Source organism: Ahaetulla prasina, chromosome 4, assembly GCF_028640845.1.
Source record: "Ahaetulla prasina isolate Xishuangbanna chromosome 4, ASM2864084v1, whole genome shotgun sequence".
In the NCBI taxonomy this organism is placed as follows: domain Eukaryota; kingdom Metazoa; phylum Chordata; class Lepidosauria; order Squamata; family Colubridae; genus Ahaetulla; species Ahaetulla prasina.
The window spans coordinates 4,554,353-4,576,016 of NC_080542.1; the positions used below are offsets into that span (position 1 = coordinate 4,554,353).

Consider the following 21,664-nt stretch of genomic DNA (forward strand, 5'->3'; position numbering starts at 1 on the left):
ATGAAGTAATTCTCAGCTGTTTGAATAAAGTTGTTTTTATTTAGAGTTTCCTACTACCTACTTGGGCCTGGGTCAGAACAATGCGTGGACTTCAACTCCCAGAATTTTCCCAAGCCAGCTCTGTTTTTCACTTTGCTGAAATCAAGATATATTACGTCGACCGCATTCCCACTATCTATTAAGAAAATTATCCTATCTGAAAATGCCAATGAAGATAGTTTAACCTACTGTAGATAGTGGGAATGCGGTCGACGTAATATATTCTGGTAAACCCCTACTGGATGGGAAATTCTGGGATTTGAAATCCGCACGTCTTAAAAGTAACCAGGGTCTGTAAACCGTGCTTTACCGGAAGATCCTCCCGGCTCTGGGATCTCACCTGTTGGTCCAGTAGCAGCTCTCACCACAGGGCTGGGATCTGTCCTCAAGCTGAGAGCGATCTGATTCACTTCCGGCGCTGTAGGGATCAAATGAACAAGGACCGGTAAGCCCAAACGATCTACGTTTTCTCATGGCCAAACTACTTCACATGATTTGGGTGTAATTGCCATTTTTCTCCTGGGCTACGAGACGTCCCAACGATTCATGAGCATGTTATCTACTAGCAGTGATCTATTCGGCGAGAATCGATTTCAGGCAGAGATCTACTCCGACTAACTTCAAGGAGGCCATTCAACGTTGATTTCTAACCAGACAATGCAGCTCCCCTCAACCACAGACCCCACATATAGGTAGTCCTCAACTTATGACCGCAACTGAGCAAAGGCGGGATTCAAATAATTTAACAACTGGTTCTCTGCCCTAATGACCAGCTGGGTAGGCGTGATTCGGTGGTCATGTGACCGTGTGGGCCTGGGCAACTCGTCACTCATATCGATGGGCGCTTTGTCTTAGCTGTTACAATGTAATAAGGGTTAAACCAGAGAGGCAGTTTCTGTAAGCAGGGCAATAAAGATTAGGCTAGAAATAACACCAGAATGTTTCCTTCCTGCCTTCCTTACAGGATTAGCCCTGTAAAGTGAGGGAAAAAAAATAAGATTTCTTCCCAACAACCGGTTCTCCGAACTGCTTAGAAAGTTAACAACCGGATCTCCCGAATTGGTGCGAACCGGCTGAATCCCACCACTGCAACCGAGTGCAAAATTTCCAAGTAACGTCTAAGTAAGACACTTGTCTAAGGGAGTTTTGCTTTGCCCCGTTTTACGACCTTTCTCGGCCAGCGTGGCTAAGCGAATCACTGCCGCTGTTCAGTTAGTCACACGGTTGTTAAGTGAAATCGGCTCCCCCGTTGACTTTGCTGGTCGGAGGGTTGCAAAAGGGGATCACATGACCCCCTCCGGGGATACCGCAACCGTCGTAAATACGAGTCAGTTGCCACATGTCTGAATTTTGATCATGCGACCGTGGGGATGCTTTTGCGAGTCTGAAAACGGTCGTAAGTCATTTTTTTCCCCAGTGCCGTCGTAACTTCGAACGGTCACTAAAGGAATGGTTGTAAGTCAAGGATTAGCTATAAGCAACCGATCGTTAAGTCAGAGACTACCTGGACCTCAGAACTGCTTTGAATTTTGTTCTCGCATACAGATGATTTCTCAGTCAATGGACCTGTATGGATAGTCCTCGACTTACAACCATTCATTTAGTGACCATTCAAAGGTCCGACGGCACGGGAAAAAAAGCGGCTTAGGGCCGTTTTTCACACTTACGACCGTCGCAACATCCCAGTGGTCACGTGGACGCTTGTCAACTGACGGTCACAGTGTGTCACGTGATCCGCAACCTTCTGACAAGTCACATCCGTGGGGAAGCCAGCCTTTCGCCGCGAGCTGAAGACATATCTATTCTTTCGAGCAGGACTGGCTTAAATAGGGTTTTTAAATATGGATTTTATTGGGGTTTATTTTTTATATTTTGTATGGTATTTTAAATTTAGGCTATTTTGAATAAGTTTTTTAAAATGTGTTTTATTGTAATATATTGTATTATTTTATTTGCCTGTTCACCGCCCTGAGTCCTTCGGGAGAAGGGAGGTATAAAAATTAAATTATTATTATTATTATTCATTTACGAACTGTGTGACTAACTTAACAACTGCAGTAATTCACTGAACAACCGTGGCCAGAAAGTGGTGAAATTGTCGTGTCCCTCTCCCCCTCCGACGACCGGGTCTGAGAAGTCTGTATCAAGCGTGGCCACGAAGCCTCTGCAGCTTTGCCAAATTCCTTTCAGGTTTCTCAGGGCAGGCAGGAATCCAAGTTGTGACTTCAGCAAACCGGATGAGACTTTGCTTGACTCAAGCTGATCCTTTATATAGGCCATGGGGTGTGGCTCCATGACTCAGCACTTATCCAGGCCTGCCCCTCCCTTCCTTTTGCTGACGTCGCCTCTCCATTCTCCGGAAGCGGGGGATCCGTCCACTGTGGATTCCCTTCCTCTGAATCTGCTGCCGGTAATTCTAGCACGTGGTTGCCTCCCTGCTCACACGCTGTAGGAGTGAGGTTTGTTTGTTCATTCCTGACATTCTGTCTGGGCATGGAGCCAGGGCTGGGGGCTGGAGGCATGCCAGGCCGTTCCTCTTCATTATCAGACTCTGAATCTGATAGCGGGCCTGGGAGGAGGCGGGAGGGGCCCTGCTGAGGAGAGGAGGGAGGACGAGGCACAACAGAAATTCACTGAATTGTTTCACTTAGCAACAGAAATGGTGGGCTCAATTGCGGTCGTAAGTGGAGGATTACCTGTATAATGTCTCTGGGATGACCCAGGGCATGGCCCAGAGGTAACACAAACAGCTGGCCATTCAAACCGCCCCTTTATTGCGCCAAAGCTCCCCAAACGCTCCCACGTTTTCTGGCAAAGTTCCAGAGCAGAGTGAGAACAAACCCCCACACAAACCTCAAGCAGTGACTGGCTGCAATTAATCCAACCCAGCGCTGTCTGCACGGCAATAAATCCCAAACGTCTTTGGCAAAACAAGAGCCAAGCAAGGAGTTCCGGGAGGAAAAGATCAAGATAATTAGTCCAGAACGTCAACAATTAACGCAAGGACTCTTGGCAAGTTCAAACGTCCGGCACGCAACACTTCAGGAACTCGGTGTTTGTTCCCGACAAATGCCTCTTCCTACGGCGTCTCCTTAAGTTTCATTCCCCAGGTGCACCTGGTGAAGCTGAGCGGGGCACTCTCCTCGCGTGGGGCCTTCTCTGCCTGCACTGATCCCGCCTTCTCTGTACTCTCCAAGCCCTTGTATCAGGAGGGAGTGGTTCTTACTCCTCGTCTGAGGTCTGCCTCTCTTGTTCATCCCGCCTGTGTTCCTCCCTGCCTGCAGGCATTACTAATTCTGAACAACACCGGTCGGGGAGGGGGGGGGGAAGAGCACAAAGCACAACTTACGGCTCCGTGTATTCCCCTACTGTCGTGTCCCACTCCTCCACTGACGGCCGGGTCAGGGAAATCCGAATCAGGTGTGCCTCTGCAGCTCTGCCAAAGTCCTAGCAAAGTCCTCAGGGCAGGCAGGAGACCAGAAAGTGACTTCAGCAAGATATGTTTAGACTTTGCCTGACTCAGAGACTGCCAGAAAGCAGATCCTTTATACAGGCCATGGGGTGTGGCTCCATGACTCAGCACTTATCCAGGCCTGCCCCTCCCTTCCTTCTGTTGCCTCCGCCTATCAAGTCTTCTGACGCGAGGGTCACTCCAGTCGGCAGCTGTTGGCAATTGACCTTCCTCAGGCTCACATGCTGTGGAGGAGGGGGAGGGGTCTAGTTGCTCCATTTGCCTGGGCATGGAGCCAGAGCTGGGGGCTGGAGGTATTTCTTCCTCTTCAGCCTGTTTGGGCATGGAGCCAGGGCTGGGGCTGGGAGGCATACTAGAACATTCCTCCGTGTTCGGAAGCAGATAAGAAGACCCTGGCTGAGGTGAGATTGGACGAAACACAACACCTACCTGGTTCAGCGGCCTGAGGACTGACTTGCCCGTTCTGGTAGTTGGGCGGGTTGAAAACGTTGGTCACGTGGCTCACCATGGCTTCTGGGCCGGGCATCTCTTCCTGCGAGACCAAGAGAGAAGGGTGGGTGGTCTCTTGGTCAAAAGGCCCCGGACGGGTCCTTCAAACAACTACCTTCATCCTTTGCTTTCATTAAAAGGCAGGCCAAGGAAGGAAATGGAAGCAGGTTGGAGATTTTGTACAGCTTCAAAACACACACACACCCGAAATTGAAGGAGGAGGAAGAAGAAGAGGAGGAGGAGGATAACAGAGTCAAAAGGGACATTGGAGGTCTTCTAGTCCAACCCCCTGCTCAGGCAGGAAACTATACAATTTTAGACAAATGGTTGTCCAATCTCTATTAAAAAGGAAGACAAAGAAGAGGAAGAGAAGAACAAGAAGGAGGGAGGAGGAGGAGGAGGAGGAGGAGGAGGGGGAGGAAGAAGAAGAAGAAAAGGGCTGTGGGATCCTTGAAGCTCTCTGAGCTTGGTGGTTTTCTGGAAGATGTTACATTTCCCAACTAGGTAACATCATCAGCGCTAGAAGGGAGTGGGGTTTGTGGAAAGGAGGGAGGAAGAGGAGATGGAGGAGAGAGAAAAAAAAGAAAAGGACAAAGAGGAAAAGGAAGAGGAGAAAGAAAAAAAGAAGGAGAAGGAGAAGAAAGAAAAGGACAAGGAGGACAAGAAGGAAAAGGAAAAGGAGAAGAAAGATGGGGAGGAGAACAGGGGAAAGAGGTAGGGAGCGAGCAAGAAGGAGTAAGAGGAGAAGAAAGAAAAGGACAAGGAAGAAAAGGAAGAGGAAGAGAAAGAGAAAGGAAAAGATTAGGAGAAGAAGGAGAAAGAAAGGGAAAGAGAGGTGGAGGAGGAGGAGGAGGAGAAGGAGGAGAAAGAAAAGGAGAAGAAGGAGGAGGAGAAAGATGGGGAGGAGGAAAGGGGAAAGATGGAGCGAATAAGAAGAAGTAAGAGGAGAAGAAAGAAAAGGAGAAGGAAGAGAAGGAAGAGAAAGAGAAAGTAAAAGATTAGGAGGAGGAGAAGAAAGAAAAGGAGAAGGAGGACGAGAAAGAAAAAGAGGAGGAGGAGGAGAAGGAAAAGGAGGAGAAAGATGGGGAGGAGGAAAGGGGAACGAGGGAGTGAATAAGAAGGAGTAAGAGGAGAAGGAAGAAAAGGAAAAAGAAGAGAAAGGAAAAGATTAGGAGAAGAAAGAGGTGGAGGAGGAGGAGGAGAAAGAAAAGGAGATGAAGAAGGAGAAGAAGGAAAAGGAGGAGAAAGATGGGGAGGAGGTAAGGGGAAAGAGGGAGCGAATAAGAAGGAGTAAGAGGAGAAGAAGGAAAAGGACAAGGAGGAGAAAGGAAAAGATTAGGAAAAGAAGAAAGAAAAGGAGGAGGTGGAGGAGGAGAAAGAGGGGGAGGAGGAGAAGCAAGAAAAGGAGGAGGTGGTCGCGGCGGAGAAGGGATAGAGGAGAAATTTTATTTATTTCTTTATTTCTTTATTAAATAAAATTCAAACAAAGCAAAGGCAATTCATCTCCAGAAAGATTTAAGACGCGTGGACTTCAGCGCCCAGAATCCCCCAGCCACTGGAGTTGAAGTCCGCAGGTCGTCTTAAAAGCGGCCACGGTTGAGATACCCTGGCCTAGGACAGAGCGAGCCCCCTCCTCTATCTTGGCCTGATCCAGGCCAGGCTTCCCCCACCGCCCCCAACCTGGGGTCTCAACCAGCCCCATCTTCGCCCCTTACCCTTTGCAGCAGCGACAGGGAATCGGCCGGCGGCTGGATCTCCTCCCTGGGACTCGCCACTTCCGCCTCGGAACGGCTGGCGTCTTCCATTCTCACCCGCTTGGTTTTCTGCGTCTTGGCCTTCTTGCCTTGGAAGAAAGAAAGAGAGGACGGGATCTTAAAAACACAATTTGAGGCCGTATCCTGTGTTTTCCCCGACAGCCCTGCAAGGTAGGCCAGGTCAGAAAAAAAAAAGGTAGTACGGATTACGGAAAGGCTGGGGCTCGGCGTCTCAATCTCGGCTGCTTGAAAGAGGCGAGGACTTCAACTCCCAGAATTCCCCCCCCCAAGCCGGCGGAAGTCCATCCATCTTAAAAGCAGGCTGGGTAGAGAATTCTGGGAAATAAAGTCCACCCATTTTAAAGCACGCTGCCTGGAGAATTCTGGGAGTTGAAGTTCACAGCTCTTAAAGCAAGGTGGCTGGGGAATTCTGGGAGTTGAAGTCCTCACCTCTTAAAGCAAGGTGGCTGGGGAATTCTGGGAGTTGAAGTCCTCACCTCTTAAAGCAAGGTGGCTGGGGAATTCTGGGAGTTGAAGTCCTCACCTCTTAAAGCAAGGTGGCTGGGGAATTCTGGGACTTGAAGTCTACCCATCTTGAAGCATGCTGGCTAGGGAATTCTGGGAGTTGAAGCCCACTCACCTTGAAGCGCTGCTGGCTGGGGAATTCTGGGAGTTGAAATCTACCTATTTTCAAGCCTGCTGGCTGGGGAATTCTGGGAACTGAAGCCCATCCATCTTGAAGCACTGCTGGGTGGGGAATTCTGGGAATTGAAGTCCTCACATATTAAAGCAAGGTGGCTGGGGAATTCTGGGAGTTGAAGTCCACCCATTTTAAAGCATGCTGGCTGGGGAATTCTGGGAACTGAAGCCCATCCATCTTGAAGCACTGCTGGGTGGGGAATTCTGGGAGTTGAAGTCCTCATCTCTTAAAGCACTGCTGGCTGGGGAATTCTGGGAGTTGAAGTCCACCCATTTTAAAGCATGCTGGCTGGAGAATTCTGGGAACTGAAGCCCATCCATCTTGAAGCACTGCTGGGTGGGGAATTCTGGGAGTTGAAGTCCTCATCTCTTAAAGCACTGCTGGCTGGGGAATTCTGGGAGTTGAAATCTACCCATTTTCAAGCCTGCTGGCTGGGGAATTCTGGGAGCTGAAGCCCATCCATCTTGAAGCACTGCTGGGTGGGGAATTCTGGGAATTGAAGTCCTCACCTATTAAAGCAAGGTGGCTGGGGAATTCTGGGAGTTGAAGTCCACCCATCTTAAAGCATGCTGGCTGGGGAATTCTGGGAACTGAAGCCCATCTATCTCGAAGCACTGCTGGGTGGGGAATTCTGGGAGTTGAAATCTACCCATTTTCAAGCCTGCTGGCTGGGGAGTTCTGGGAGCTGAAGCCCACCCATCTTAAAGCTGCAATGTTGCACCAAGATGGAACCAGCCGAGATGCAAAAAATTCAGAATATCTGGGCCGGGGGTTCGGAAACCTGGGTTCGAAATCTTCCTTCCTGCGGCTTTCTTTCCTGGCCTGGCCTGGCCTACCTGGAAGGTGGTTGCAAGGCAAAACGTCACGAACATGCGAGATACCGGATGGAATTAATAAGGTTCCAAATTTTGCAATTCCTACAGAGGAGATCGATCGGTGGGAAACCTCCGGCTTCTCCCGTCTGCCCATCCCTCCCCACATATTCCTGGGCCACCCCAAAGATACTGCCCTCAGGCTCACGCTGGCTGGGGCTGATGGGAACTGGAGTCCCGCGGAGCTCCGCAAGGCGCGGGAAGAAGGTTCCGGAAAGAGAGAATCCATCCAGCGCATTTCCTTACTCATCATCTGCTCCACAACCGGCACCAAGCGATACACTTTGTAAGGCTCTGTGACGTCTGACCGGGAAAGGGACGGCATTTCCTCAAATTCGGGACTTTTGCTCAGGGCGCAGCGGATGCGCGTCTTCCAAGTCGCCGGGTTGTGGTCGCCAGGGTTATACTTTCCTTTATAGATAGCCCAGGCCTAGGAAAGGAAAATTTATCTATTTACTTAGTTACCTTACTTACTTACTACCTTACTTACTTGCTAACTTACATGTATCATTATCTTCTTTTAATGACCCCATAATCCCTTGTGGGATGGAGTCTGGGCAACTGAATGGAGCTAGCAGAGCGTTTTAATGGCCGGATGCCTTTCCTGTTGTCAATGCGGAGTTTTGTTCAGCAGATATATATTCTCATTGTGCCCAGAGAGAGAAATATCTGCCTCTATCTAGGATCAAACTCACCGCCTCCTGATTGTGAGGCGACAGCTCTACCTCTAGACCATCACATCACTATTTATTTATGTGTATGTATGTATGTATGTATGTATGTATGTATGCAGTGGTGGGATTCAAATAATTTCACAACCAGTTCTCTGCCTTAATGGCCAGCTGGGTAGGCGTGGCTCAGTGGTCATGTGACCATGTGGGTGTGGCCAACTCAACATCACTCACATCGATGGGCGCTTCGCCTAGCTGTTACAATGTAATAAGGGTTAAACCAGAGAGGCAGTTTCTGTAAACAGGGCAATAAAGATTAGGCTAGAAATACCAGAATGTTTCCTTCCTGCCTTCCTTACAGGATTAGCCCTGTAAAGTGGTGGTGGGGGGGAAAGACCACAAAACAAGATTTCTTCCAACAACCAGTTCTCCAAACTGCTTAGAAAGTTAACAACCGGTTCTCCCGAATTGGTGTGAACCGGCTGAATCCCACCACTGTGTATATGTATTTTCTTACTGATCACTCAAAGGCAATATCCTTCCTTCATTAATTCATAAGTCGCTAATCTTCCTTCCTTCCTCCTGTTTTTCCCACGACGACAACCCTGTGAGGTGGGTTGGGCTGAGGCACAGAGGGACATGATTCAAAGTTGCCCAGCCAGCTTTCATGCCTAAGGCGGAACTAGAACTCCCAGGGTCCTGATAATTGGCTCAAAATCACCCAGCAGGCTTTCATGCCTACGGCAGGACTAGAACTCACCGTTCCCCCTGTTGATTGGCCCAAAGTCATTCAATTGGCTGTCATGACTAAGGCAGGACTAGAACTCACAAGCTCCCAATTTCTAGGCCTGCATCCTAATCAATCACAAGTAAGGCGCAAGGACAACCCTGCATTCAGTTTGTATTTGCCCTTGAAAGCTTAGCTGGAAGTGTGGCCTTACCAAGGCCTTATAAAGTGATATTAACGCTTCACATGATCTTGATTCTATCCCTCTAAATTAATGCAGCCGAGGATCGCATTGGCTTTTTTGGCTGCTGCAGCACACGGCCAGCTTTTATTTATTTATTTATTTATTTATTTATTTATTTATTTATTTATTTATTTATTTATTTATTTATTTATTTATTTATTTATTTATTTATTTATTTATTTATTTATTTATTTATTTATTTATTTATTATTTAATTTCTATACCGCCCTTCTCCCGAAGGACTCAGGGCGGTTTACAGCCATATTAAAACACAGAATATAAATAACAAATTTAAAAAGAATTAAAAACAAATATTTAATAGGCCAAATTAACTAAAACGGTCATAGACCGACATAAAACCCCTTTAAAATTACAATTAAAATAACACTTAGGCTAGTCCCGCACGATGAAATAATAAAGTCTTCAGTTCACGTTTGAAGGTCCGGAGGTCGGGGAGTTGGCGTAACCCTGGAGGCAGCTCATTCCAAAGGGCCGGTGCCGCCACAGAGAAAGCTCTCCCGCTGGGGGCTGCCAACCGACATTGTTTGGTCGACGGCACCCTGAGCAGGCCCGCTCCTATTTATCCCGTCTTTTACGCCAGCGGTCGCGTTCTGTCGAAAAGCACGGCCGCTTTCGACGCTCACAAACGCCCAATGTTTCGTTTTGCGCGCCCCGCTCTACCAACTCATCACCTTGAAAAAACCAGCATCTTCTTCCTGTCGGAATTCCTGCTTTCCGGCGTGTTTCCATGGGATACGGAACATGGTTTTAGCCGGAGGATCATACCAAACCAAGCCTGGGAATTTCCCGCTCTCCACTTGCTCCACCGTCCAGTCTCGGAGTTTCCGAGTGGATCGTACCCCTCGCTTGGAAGACGCCATCTATGAGGAAGAGCCCCCAAAAAAATATTAATTAAAAAAAAAAAGACAATGCAGCTAGTCCTCAACGTACAACCGTTCGTCTAGTGACCATTCAAACTTACGACGAGATGGGGAAAAAATGATGTGAGAGGGCTTGATAGTTCAGCAACTTCTTTTCTTATTTTATTTTATTTTATTTTATTTTAATTTTCTTAAAAATTAAACGTTTATCTGTGCTAGCGTATCATTCATCCCATTTAATACCGATCTCTTTTCAAGAAAACCCCTCTTCCACCAATTACACCTAGTCCTTGACTCGCAACACTTCGTTCCAAGTTACAACGGCACAGTCTCGTGATCAAAATTCAGACGCTGGGCAACTGACTCACAGTTACGACGGTTGCGCTATCCCAGGGTGATGGGATCCTCGTTTGGCAAGCAAACTCAACGAGGAAGCCAGATTTACTTAACAACTGGGTTACTCACTTAACAACCCCGGCAAGAAAGGTTGTAAAATGGGAGCAGGACTCCCTTAACCAATGTCTCGCTCAGTGACAGAAATTTGGGGGCCCCTTTGTAGTCCTAAGTCAAGGATTCTCCGTCTAAACGAACAAGTTTGAATGAACTTTAAAACTTTGAAAACTTCGTTTAAGTTTTAAACTTGGTTGTCATCTTGCCTTTTTTTTTATGCTGTCCTTTTTATTCGTGCCTTGGGACAGTTTTATTCAGCTGTTGTAAACCTCTCACATGGTTTACCGACCGACGTAGAAATTTAAAAATGAAATGAAATGAAAAAGCCTGAGAGAAAAGCAGATGAAAAGCTCATTCTTTTTTTTAAAAAAATATCCAGATTTGGAAATAACTTCAAGCAGACAAGGGCTAGCAAAAAAAAAAAAAAAAGACGTCAAGGAAGTTTCAGTGAAAAAACACACAACCCACACCAAGAGATTTCTTTGTTGAACTTCCAGTAACCTCAGAAAATCAGTGATATGATAGAAGTACCTCCTGGGCGGACTGTACGAAGAGAGCAAAAAAGACTTCAAATAAATAAATAAACCAGAGAGAGAGAGAGAGAAATGTTAATGAGTCATAATAATTTTCTTTTATGTACACTGAGAGCATATGCACCAAGACAAATTCCTTGTGTGTCCAATCACACTTGGCCAATAAAAATTCTATTCTATTCTATTCTAATAATAGTAATAGTAATGATAATAATAATAGATCCCAAATGCAGACTCTGCAAAGAAGCGGATGAAACCATCGATCACATACTGAGCTGTTGTAAGACAATAGCTCAGTCCGACTACAAACAACGTCACAACACAGTCGCTCAAGTGGTCCACTGGAACTTGTGTCACAACTACCATCTGCCTGTAGCAAAGAACTGGTGGGATCATAAGCCTGAAAAAGTGATTGAAAATGAGCATGCAAAACTACTGTGGGATTTCCGAATACAGACTGATAAAAGTTTTGGAACACAATACCCCGGATATCACGATTGTGGAAAAGAAAAAAGTGTGGATAGTCGACATTGCTATACCTGGTGACAGCAGAATTGATGAGAAACAACTTGAAAAAGTCACCAGATATCAAGATTTGAGAATCGAATTGCAGAGACTCTGGCATAAACCAGTGCAGGTGGTTCCAGTGGTACTCGGCACACTGGGAGCTGTGCCTAAAGATCTAGGCAAGCACTTAAAAGCGATTGGCGCTGACAAGATCACCATTGGTCAGCTGCGGAAGGCCACTTTACTGGGATCCGCTCGCATAATTCGCCGATACATCACGCAGTCCTAAACGCTTGGGAGGTGTTCGACTAGTGATCTGTGATACGAAATCCAGCATAGTTATCTCGTTTGCTGTGTATACTGTCATTTTGTGTAAATAATAATAATAATAATAATAATAATAATAATAATAATAATAATAATAATAATAATAATAATAATAATAGCCAGAGGACTATTGCAAAGGGCCTCTGGTGGCTCAGACTGCTAAGACAGTCTGTTATTAACAGCAGCTGCTTGCAATTACTGCAGGTTCTAGTCCCACCAGGCCCAAGGTTGACTCAGCCTTCCATCCTTTATAAGATAGGTAAAATGAGGACCCAGACTGTTGGGGGGCAATAAGTTGACTTTGTATACAATATACAAATGGATGAAGACTATTGCTTGACATAGTGTAAGCCGCCCCGAGTCTTCGGAGAAGGGCGGGATATAAATGCAAATTTTTTAAAAAAATCCATCAACTATAGAAGAAGAAAAACGAAGTTTGAATGATTATGTAAAATGAAAAAAATGAAAAAAATATATAGAAGGAATAGAACTGGGAAATGGAAACATAGTAAAAGCATTAGCAAAGAATAGAATAGAATTTTTTATTGGCCAAGTGTGATTGGACACACAAGGAATTTGTCTTGGTGCAGATGCTCTCAGTGTACATAAAAGAAAAGATACGTTCATCAAGGTACAACATTTACAACACAATTGATGGTCAATATATCAATATAAATCATAAGGATTGCCAGCAACAAGTTATAGTCATACAGTCATAAGTGGAAAGAGATTGGTGATGGGAACTATGAGACGATTAATAGTATAAAATAAATATAAAATAAATATAAATAAATATAAGTAAAATATAAATATAAATAAATAAAAATAAAAATAAAAATAAATATAAAATAAAAGGATGAGAGTTACAAATACCTAGGCCTATTGGAAGCAGATAACATCTTGAATGGAAAAGTCAACACAAAAGGAATACATCAGGAGAATCCGCAAAATATTAAAATCAAAGCTGAATGCTGGAAACATAATTAAAGGCATTAATATACGGGCAGTTCCAGTGATAACGCTACTCAGCTGGAATCATCAACTGGACTTTTTGGCTCAACTAGAAAACTTGGACCGGACAATGAGCAAACTTTTGAATATGTACCACACTTTACATCCACAAAGTGACACCGACAGGTTGTATCTGCCAAGAAAAATAGGGGGCAGAGGGCTATTGCAAATCCATCTAACTGCGGAAGAAGAAAAACGAAGTTTGAATGATTATGTGAATCAAAGTACAGAAAAATTGCTGCAGGCTGTAAAAACGGAGAACATTATAAAAACAACTGAAACAAAGGCGGAATATAAGGACAAACAGCTGGATGACAGATTAAATGGATTACTGCAATGCTCTCTACATGGGGCTCCCCTTGAAGAGCACCGGGAGACTTCAACTGGTACAGAATGCGGCTACGCGGGGGATAGAGGGAGCGTCTCGGAGCTTCCATATAACACCTCTCCTACGCAAGCTGCACTGGTTGCCGGTGGTCTTCCGCGTGCAATTCAAGGTGTTGGTGATCACCTTTAAAGCGCTCCATGGCATAGGACCAGGTTACTTACGGGACTGCCTACTGCCGCCAATAGCCTCCCATCGACCTGTGCGCTCCCACAGGGAGGGTCTCCTCGGGATGCCGTCAGCTAAACAATGCCGACTGGCGGCCCCCAGGGGAAGAGCCTTCTCTGTTGGGGCACCTACCCTATGGAACGAACTGCCTCTGGGGCTACGCCTTCTTCCCGACCTCCGGGCCTTTAAGCGCGAGCTCAAGACTTTTTTGTTCCAACGAGCAAGGTTGGCCTAAGAGTAATTTTTAATTGAGTGGTTTTATTTCTTGTTATTTTAATATTCGGCCTTATGGTTTCAGATTTTTAAATTTCAAATATTGTGTTTTAATTTTTGAATATGTCTTTTTAACTTGGCTGTAAACCGCCCTGAGTCTTCGGAGAAGGGCGGTATAGAAATGTAAATAATAAATAAATAAATAAATAAAATAGATGGAAAACCAAAGCTTTGCATGGACAGCACTTGAAAAACATTGAAGGAAAATGTGATGACAATTTGGCATGAGCATGGTTTAAGATGGGAGCCATCAAGAAAGAAACGGAAGGTTTAATACTCACCGCTCAAGAAAAAGCACTACAAACTCAGGTGTAGTGCTCAGGTGCTTTGGAGAACAGCCCGACTCTCACTTCTCTCAGGGGCTGCCACAGAGAAGTGGGAGTCGGGCTGTTCTCCAAAGCACCTGAGGGTAGAGCAAGAAGCAATGGGTGGAAACTGATCAAGAAAAGAAGCAACTTAGAACTAAGGAGAAATTTCCTGACAGTCAGAACAATTAATAAGTGGAACGACTTGCCCGCAGAAGTTGTGAATACTCCAACACTGGAAATTTTTAAGAAAATGTTGGATAACCATCTGTCTGAGATGATGTAGGGTTTCCTGCCCGGGCAGAGGGTTGGACTAGAAGGCCTCCAAGGTCCCTTCCAACTCTGTTGTTATTTATTTATTTAATTAATGCCACGAAAGCAAAGATACAAAAATCCACCGACAATCCAAACTGCCGACTTTGCCACGACAAAGTTGAAACGGTTTCACGTTTAATATGTGAGCGCAGCAAAATCGCGCAAACGGATTACAAAACTAAACGCGATCGAGTTGTTAAATTAGTCCACTGGTCATTATGTAAAAAATACGACATACCTATATCCGAAAAGTCATGAGAGCACAAAGTGGAAAAAGTTACCGAAAATGAGACGGTGAAGATAATAATAGTAACAGAGTTGGAAGGGATGAAGAGGAGGAAGAAAAGGAGGTGAAGGAGAAGAAGGAGGAGGGGGAGAAGGAGAAGGAGATGAGGAAGAGGAGAAGGAGGAGGAGGAGAAGGTGAAGGAGAAAGAGAAGAAGAAGAGGAGGAGGAGGAAGAGGAGGAAAAGGAGGTGAAAGAGAAGGAGGAGGAGGAGAAGGAGAAGGAGAAGAAGGAGGAGGAGGAAGAGGAGGAGGAGAAGAAGGAGGAGGATAATATCACAAAAATCATTGATTGGCACTGATGGTTGATACGGGTTACTGCCAGCATCCTAGGTATCAACCAAATATCTTCTTAAAATGTACTTTTAAATGTTCAGTTGACTGACTTTCATGTTTAATGAATAAAAGAGATAACAACAATAATAAGAATAGGTAAGAAAAATAAAAATAATAAATAAAAATAATAAGACCTCAGAACGACAACTAATTGCTACAACAACAACAACAATAATACCTCCGAACTAGTGGTCTCACAGCTCACTTCCCCCATCATCCCCAACCAACTTCCCCATCATCTCCAACCAACCTGGGAGGATGGTCTGCCTGCTCCTGCCACATTTTTCAGGGAAGATCACCCCTCCCTCCCAAAAAAACCTCACCACGTTTATTAAATGTTATTTAATAAATATTAATAAGCATTGAATAACATTTAATAAAAATAATGTTATCATTCTTTTTTTTTTTTACAAAAAGGAAAGTTGCAAGAAACATTCGACCCTTTCATGTAACTGCCTTTTTTTTTTAGCAGCAGCGCCTGGTCATTGCTATGCTGCCTTCCCCTAATAATAATAATAATAATAATAATAATAATAATAATAATAATAATAATAATAATAATAATAATAATAATAATAATAATAATAATAATAATAATAATAGTAGTAGGGAAGTGTTAGACTAGTGATCTGTGATACCAAATCCAGCATAGTTATCTCATTTGCTGTGTATACTGTCATTTTGTGTAAATAAAATAAATAAGAATAATAATAATAACCACAACCACAATAATAATAACAATAAACAACCACCATAGACCGAGGCAACCTATCCCGCAAGACGAGAATGAGAGAGAGAGAGAGGTGCAATATTTGCAGTTTAAAAAAAACAAAATGAAAAGGAAATGAAATTATGCCCATTTGCAATAAATTAAACAAAATTAAATTAATTTTTTTTTTAAAAAAAAGAAACAAGTCCTGCCCGTTGGCGTAAAAATGAAATTACAAATCGCAAGCAAGCCCAGAAGTCAGTAAATCAATCAATCAATCGTGCAGGTTGCATCATAAAGTCAATACACATTTTTTTTTTCCTTTTTAAAAACTAAAAAAAGGGAGTTTTTAAAGAGTCGGTGGGGGGGGAGAGGAAAAGTCCTACCTTGGCCGGGCTTCTCTGCCTCTTTCTCTTCTTTTCGCCTCTTTCGCCTTCTCTTCTTTCCTCCCTTCCGATGGCTCGAGCCCGGTTTAAAAAAAAAGAAGTAATAATAATAATAATTAAAAAAAGGCAGCGACTGCCGGGAGGTGCCAGCTGGCCTCCAGCCCCGCCTCTTCTCCCTCCGGTTCGCCCCCTTGGCCCCGCCCGATTCCATTTCTCCGTGGCTTTTTCATCCTTCCCAGAAATCACGTGCCGCGCCTTCCGATTGCGGCGCCGCGCGCGACCTCCAGGGGGCGGCAGAGGGCTGGCTTTTTTTAATATAGATAGATATAGCTAGCTAGATAGATAGCTAGATATAGCTATAACTAGCCATAGATAGAATAGAATAGAATAGAATAGAATAGAATAGAATTTTATTGGCCAAGTGTGATTGGACACACAAGGAATTTGTCTTGGTGCATATGCTCTCAGTGTACATAAAAGAAAAGATACGTTCATCAAGGTACAACATTTACAACACAATTGATGATCAATATATCAATATAAATCATAAGGATTGCCAGCAACAAGTTATAGTCATACAGTCATAAGTGGAAAGAGATTGGTGATGGGAACTATGAAACGATTAATAGTAGTGCAGATTCAGTAAATAGTCTGACAGTGTTGAGGAATTATTTGTTTAGCAGAGTGATGGCCTTCGGGAAAAAACTGTTCTTGTGTCTAGTTGTTCTGGTGTGCAGTGCTCTATAGCGTCGTTTTGAGGTAGGAGTTGAAACAGTTTATGTCCAGGATGCGAGGGATCTGCAAATATTTTCACGGCCCTCTTCTTGATTCGTGCAGTATACAGGTCCTCAATGGAAGGCAGGTTGGTAGCAATTATTTTTTCTGCAGTTCTAATTATCCTCTGAAGTCTGTGTTTTTCTTGTTGGGTTGCAGAACCGAACCAGACAGTTATAGAGGTGCAAATGACAGACTCAATAATTCCTCTGTAGAATTGGATCAGCAGCTCCTTGGGCAGTTTGAGCTTACTGAGTTGGCGCAGAAAGAACATTCTTTGTTGTCCTTTTTAATGATGTTTTGATGTTAGCTGTCCATTTGAGATCTTGCGATATGATAGAACCCAGAAATTTGAAGGTTTCTACTGTTGATACTGTGTTGTCAAGTATTGTGAGAGGTGGAAGTATGGAAGGGTTTTCCTAAAATCTACCACCATTTCTACGGTTTTGAGTGTGTTCAGTTCCAGATTGTTTTGGTTGCACCACAAGGCTAGTCGCTCGACCTCTCGCCTATATGCGGATTCGTCATTGTCTCGAATGAGACCAATCACTGTTGTGTCATCTGCGAACTTCAGTAGCTTAACAAATGGATCATTGGAGATGCAGTCATTGGTATACAGAGAGAAGAGAAGTGGGAGAGCACACAGCCTTGGGGGCCTGTGCTAATTGTACAGGTATTTGATGTGATCTTGCTTAGCTTCACCTGCTGCTTCCTGTTTGTTAGGAAGCTTGTGATCCACTTACAAGTCTGTTCCGTACCTGTAGCTGGTTTAGCTTAGTTAGAAGAATGTCTGGAATGATGGTATTGAATGCTGAACTAAAGTCTACAAAAGGACCCTTGCATAGGTCTTTGGAGACTCAAGATGTTGTAGGATGTAGTGCAGAGCCATATTAACAGCATCATCTGTTGATCTATTTGCTCGGTATGCAAATTGCAAGGGGTCTAAAAGCGGATTCGTGATGGTTTTCAGGTAGGAAAGCACTAGCCTTTCAAAGGTTTTCATGACTACAGATGTTAGAGCAACTGGTCTGTAGTCATTCAGTTCCTTGATGGTGGGCTTCTTCGGCACTGGGATGATGGTAGAGCGTTTGAAGCAAGAAGGAACATAGCACATCTCTAGTGATTTATTGAAAATATGGGTGAAGAAAAGTCAGCACAGACTTTTAAGCAAGAAGGAATTATCTTGTCTGGGCCTGGCGCTTTTCCTGGCTTTTGTCTGTGAAATAGGTCCTGCACTTCCTTTTCTGTGATCACTAGGGGTTGTGAACCCAATGAAATGGGGTCAGTTGTAGGAGGCTTGGCTGTTGTTGCTGTGTCTGAGATGGGGGTTGTGGAGATAGGTGGCTGTAGTTTCCTTTCAAACCTGCAGTAAAACTCATTCAGGTCATCTGCCAGTTGTTGATTACCTTCAGCCTGGGAAGGAGGTTTGCCATAGCCGGTGATATTTTTAAGAGTTTTCCACATGTTTGCTGGTTCATTTGCTGAAAATTGATTCTTTAGCTTTTCAGAGTAGCATCTTTTTGCTGCTCTTATCTCCCTTGTTAGTGCATTTCTGGCCTGATTGTACAGCATTTTATCACCTTTTCTGTAGGCTTCCTCTTTGGAATGTCGTAGCTGCTTAAGTTTAGGTGTAAACCAAGGTTTGTTATTACTGTGTATTCGCAAGTTCCTTGTAGGTACACATAGGTCTTCACAGAAGCTGACATATGATGTTACAGTATCTGTGAGTTCATCCAGGTCTGCAGAGGTATCTTTAAAAATATTCCAATCAGTGCAGTCAAAACATGCCTGTAGCTTTAATTCTGATTCCTCCGTCCAGGTTTTCACTGATTTAATTATTGGTTTTATGGCTTTAAGTCTTTGCCTGTAAGCAGGTACAAGGTGAATCATGCAATGATCAGAGTGTCCTACAGCTGCACGTGGTAAAGACCGATAGGCATCTTTTAGTGTTGTGTAGCAGTGGTCTAGAGTATTCTTGCCTCTGGTGGGACAATTGACATGCTGAAAGTATTTTGGTAGTTCTTTCCTTAAGTTTGCCTTGTTTAGATCTCCCAAAACAATGGCCAGTGAATCAGGGTGTTTGGCTTCAGCCTCCATGATTTGGTCAGCTAGAGTTCGTAATGCCTCGTTTACACAGGCTTGTGGTGGAACATAAACAGCAATTAGAAGAAATGAGGAAAATTCACGAGGCGAATAGTAAGGTTTGCAATTGATAATTAGAGTCTCTAAATTGTTGTCACAGAATTTGTAAATTATGTTAAAATCTTGACACCAGGTTGAACTAATATAGGCATAAGCCTCCTCCTTTCTTTTTACCAGATGTTTCTGGAACCCTGTCTGATCGTTCAATTTGAAATCCTGGAATGTTCAGGCTGCTATTTTCAATGGATTCATTTAACCAGGTTTCAGAGAAGCATAGGACTGCTGAATTGCGAAAATCAGAATAGTATTTGTTTAAGAGGAGTATTTCATCCATCTTATTTGCAAGTGAGCGTATATTTGTTAGGAAAATTGAAGGCAGAGGAGTTTTAGTGCGAGTTCTTAGCTTGATTAAGATCCCAGATCTTTTACCTCGTTTCCTTCGTTTCCGTCGTTTGGTTTTTTTAGTAATCCATGGCTCCGTGGGAATTGCCTCCTCCTGTGTTAGAATCTCCTCCGTGTTTGTAAAGACAGGTGGGGGTGAGATTAAAGAAAGCTGCTCCTTAAAGAAATGTTCCTTAATTTTTAGCAGATGGTCTCGTGAGTAGGAAATCCGTAGTGAGTCACAGAGAACAATTAGAAATAAAGAAACAATTAGAGAGCATTTCACCGAGGCAGCCTTCGTCGGCGCCATCTTAGGTGTAAGATAGATAGATAGATAGATAGATAGATAGATAGATAGATAGATAGATAGATAGATAGATAGATAGAGTGATAGATAGATAGATAGATAGATAGATAGATAGATAGATAGATAGATAGATAGAGTTATAGATAGTGATAGAAAGAGTGATAGATAGATAGATAGATAGATAAATAGAGCTATAGATAGATAGATATAGCTAGCTAGCTAGATATAGCTATAAATAGATAGATAGTTATAGATAGATAGATAGATATAGCTAGATAGTTAGATAGATAGTTATAGATAGAGTGATAGATAGATAGATAGATAGAGCTATAGATAGAAAGATAGATAGATAGATACAGATAGATAGATATAGCTAGCTAGCTAGATATAGCTATAAATAGATAGAGTTATAGATAGATAGATAGATAGATAGATAGATAGATAGCAACAGCTATGCAGCTCACCAGCTCAAATCCCCTGCAACACAGACTAAACTGAGCACAACCAAGACACCAGGACACACCCCATCCAATCAGAGCACAACCCCCCATCCAATCAGGCAGCCAAGCTCACCATCAGTTCAAACCCCACTAGCAGTTAAAGGAAGAAACAGCTGCGATCACACATTGCTCCAGAAGCCGGCTGAAGCCTGAAGATGAATAGATAGATAGAGATAGATTTATAGATAGATAGATAGATAGATAGATAGATAGATAGATAGATAGAGCTATAGCTATATATATATTTGTTTTCTGAGGTTTTCACGGGTGTTTGTATATAGGTCTTTGGTTGTTCGGGTTTTCTCCCGTGTAAAATTGGAAGTGTCTTGGCGGCGTTTTGAAGTCTCATTCGTCATCTTCAGGCTTCAGCTTCGTGCTTCTGGGAGCAATGTGATCGCAGCTGTTTCTTCCTTTAACTGCTAGTGGGGTTTGAACTGATTGGGTGGGAGCTTGGCTGTGCTCTGATTGGATGGGGTTTTCTGTGCTCTGATTGGATGGGGTGTGTCCTGTGTTGGTGGGGCTTGGTTGTGCTCAGTCTAGTCTGTGCTGCAGGGGATTTGAGCTGGTGAGCTGCATCTGTTTCTTTATTAATTATGCTACATCTTCATAGTGGGTGTCAGTCTGCTGCATGAATGGATTGGAGGGTTTGAAATGGCTAATGTTGCAGCTGCGGTCTGGCTTCTGGTCCTTGGTCGTGCTTCATGATCAGTGTGGGTTTGGGTCTGCTTTCTGGGTGGATGTGCGGTGGTGACATCCTGTGTGGACCTTGTGAGTGTGGGTCTGGTGTCATTCCTCGTGTTAGGGACTCGTTTGTCAATAAGGCGGGTTTCCAAATGGCTGGTAGGCGGAGGTGTCATCTCGTTTGTTCATGCTGTGTGGGCGTTTTCTATCTCAATGGCTTCTCTGATTATTCTGTTGTTAAAGTGTTCAGTTTTGGCGATAGTTCTGGTCTTTTAAAGTCAATATCATGTCCTGTGACTTTAAAGTGTTGGACCAGGAAGAAGTTGGTTCCTCTTTTGAATGAGTTCTTGTGTTCTTCAATCGTGCACTTATTCTTCTGTTGGTTTGTCCAATGTATGTGGTGGGGCAGGCGGTGCATGGGATTTCATATACTCCTTGATTTTCTAACTCAATTTTGTCTTTGGGGTTTCTTAGGATGGTGGATATTTTTCTGTTTGTGCAGAATGCTGTCTTGATGTTGTGTTTGTGGAGGATCTTGCTGATTCTGTCTGTGGTGCCTTTTATATATGGGAGGAGGGCTGTGCCGTTTTCTTGTTCTCTGTCTTGGATTTTAGTGGGGGGTTCTTGTTGGATTAGCTTGGTAATCTTATTTCTTTGGAATCCATTGGATGTTAGTACGTTAGTGAGAGTGTCTAGTTCGGGTTTTAGGTGTTGTTCATCAGCTAAGCATTTTGTTCTGGAGATGAGTGTCTTGGCTACGGAGTTGATCTGTGCTGGGTGGTGGTGTGAGAGTGCGTGCAGATAGCGGTTTGTGTGTGTTTTCTTCTGGTAGATGGTGTGTCCTAGGGAGCCATTGGGTTTCTGTAGACTAAGACATCCAGGAAGGAAGTTGGTTATTAACTTCTGTTTCCATGGTGAACTGTATTTTGGGGTGTAGGCTATTGAGGTGTGTGAGGAAGTTGTCAAGTTTTCTTTCCCGTGTGGCCAGATTATGAAGGTGTCGTCTACATATCTGAGCCAGAGTTTGGGTTTGTGATCAGAT

General features: G+C 43.9%; 1 protein-coding gene across 1 annotated transcript in view; it reads right to left on the reverse strand.

Annotated features, from left to right (window-relative positions):
- IRF9 (interferon regulatory factor 9) overlaps positions 1 to 16,079 on the reverse strand; it is a 32,366-nt gene extending 16,287 nt beyond the window's left edge. Inside the window, exons 1-6 of the mRNA XM_058180320.1 lie at positions 15,838 to 16,079; positions 9,661 to 9,849; positions 7,573 to 7,756; positions 5,716 to 5,843; positions 3,941 to 4,043; positions 380 to 457 (exon numbers count right to left, since the gene is read on the reverse strand). Coding sequence (XP_058036303.1) covers positions 380 to 457; positions 3,941 to 4,043; positions 5,716 to 5,843; positions 7,573 to 7,756; positions 9,661 to 9,849 — 682 coding nt within the window. The 5' untranslated portion in view covers positions 15,838 to 16,079. The remainder of the gene's footprint in view (positions 1 to 379; positions 458 to 3,940; positions 4,044 to 5,715; positions 5,844 to 7,572; positions 7,757 to 9,660; positions 9,850 to 15,837) is intronic.
- Positions 16,080 to 21,664: the final 5,585 nt, after the last annotated feature.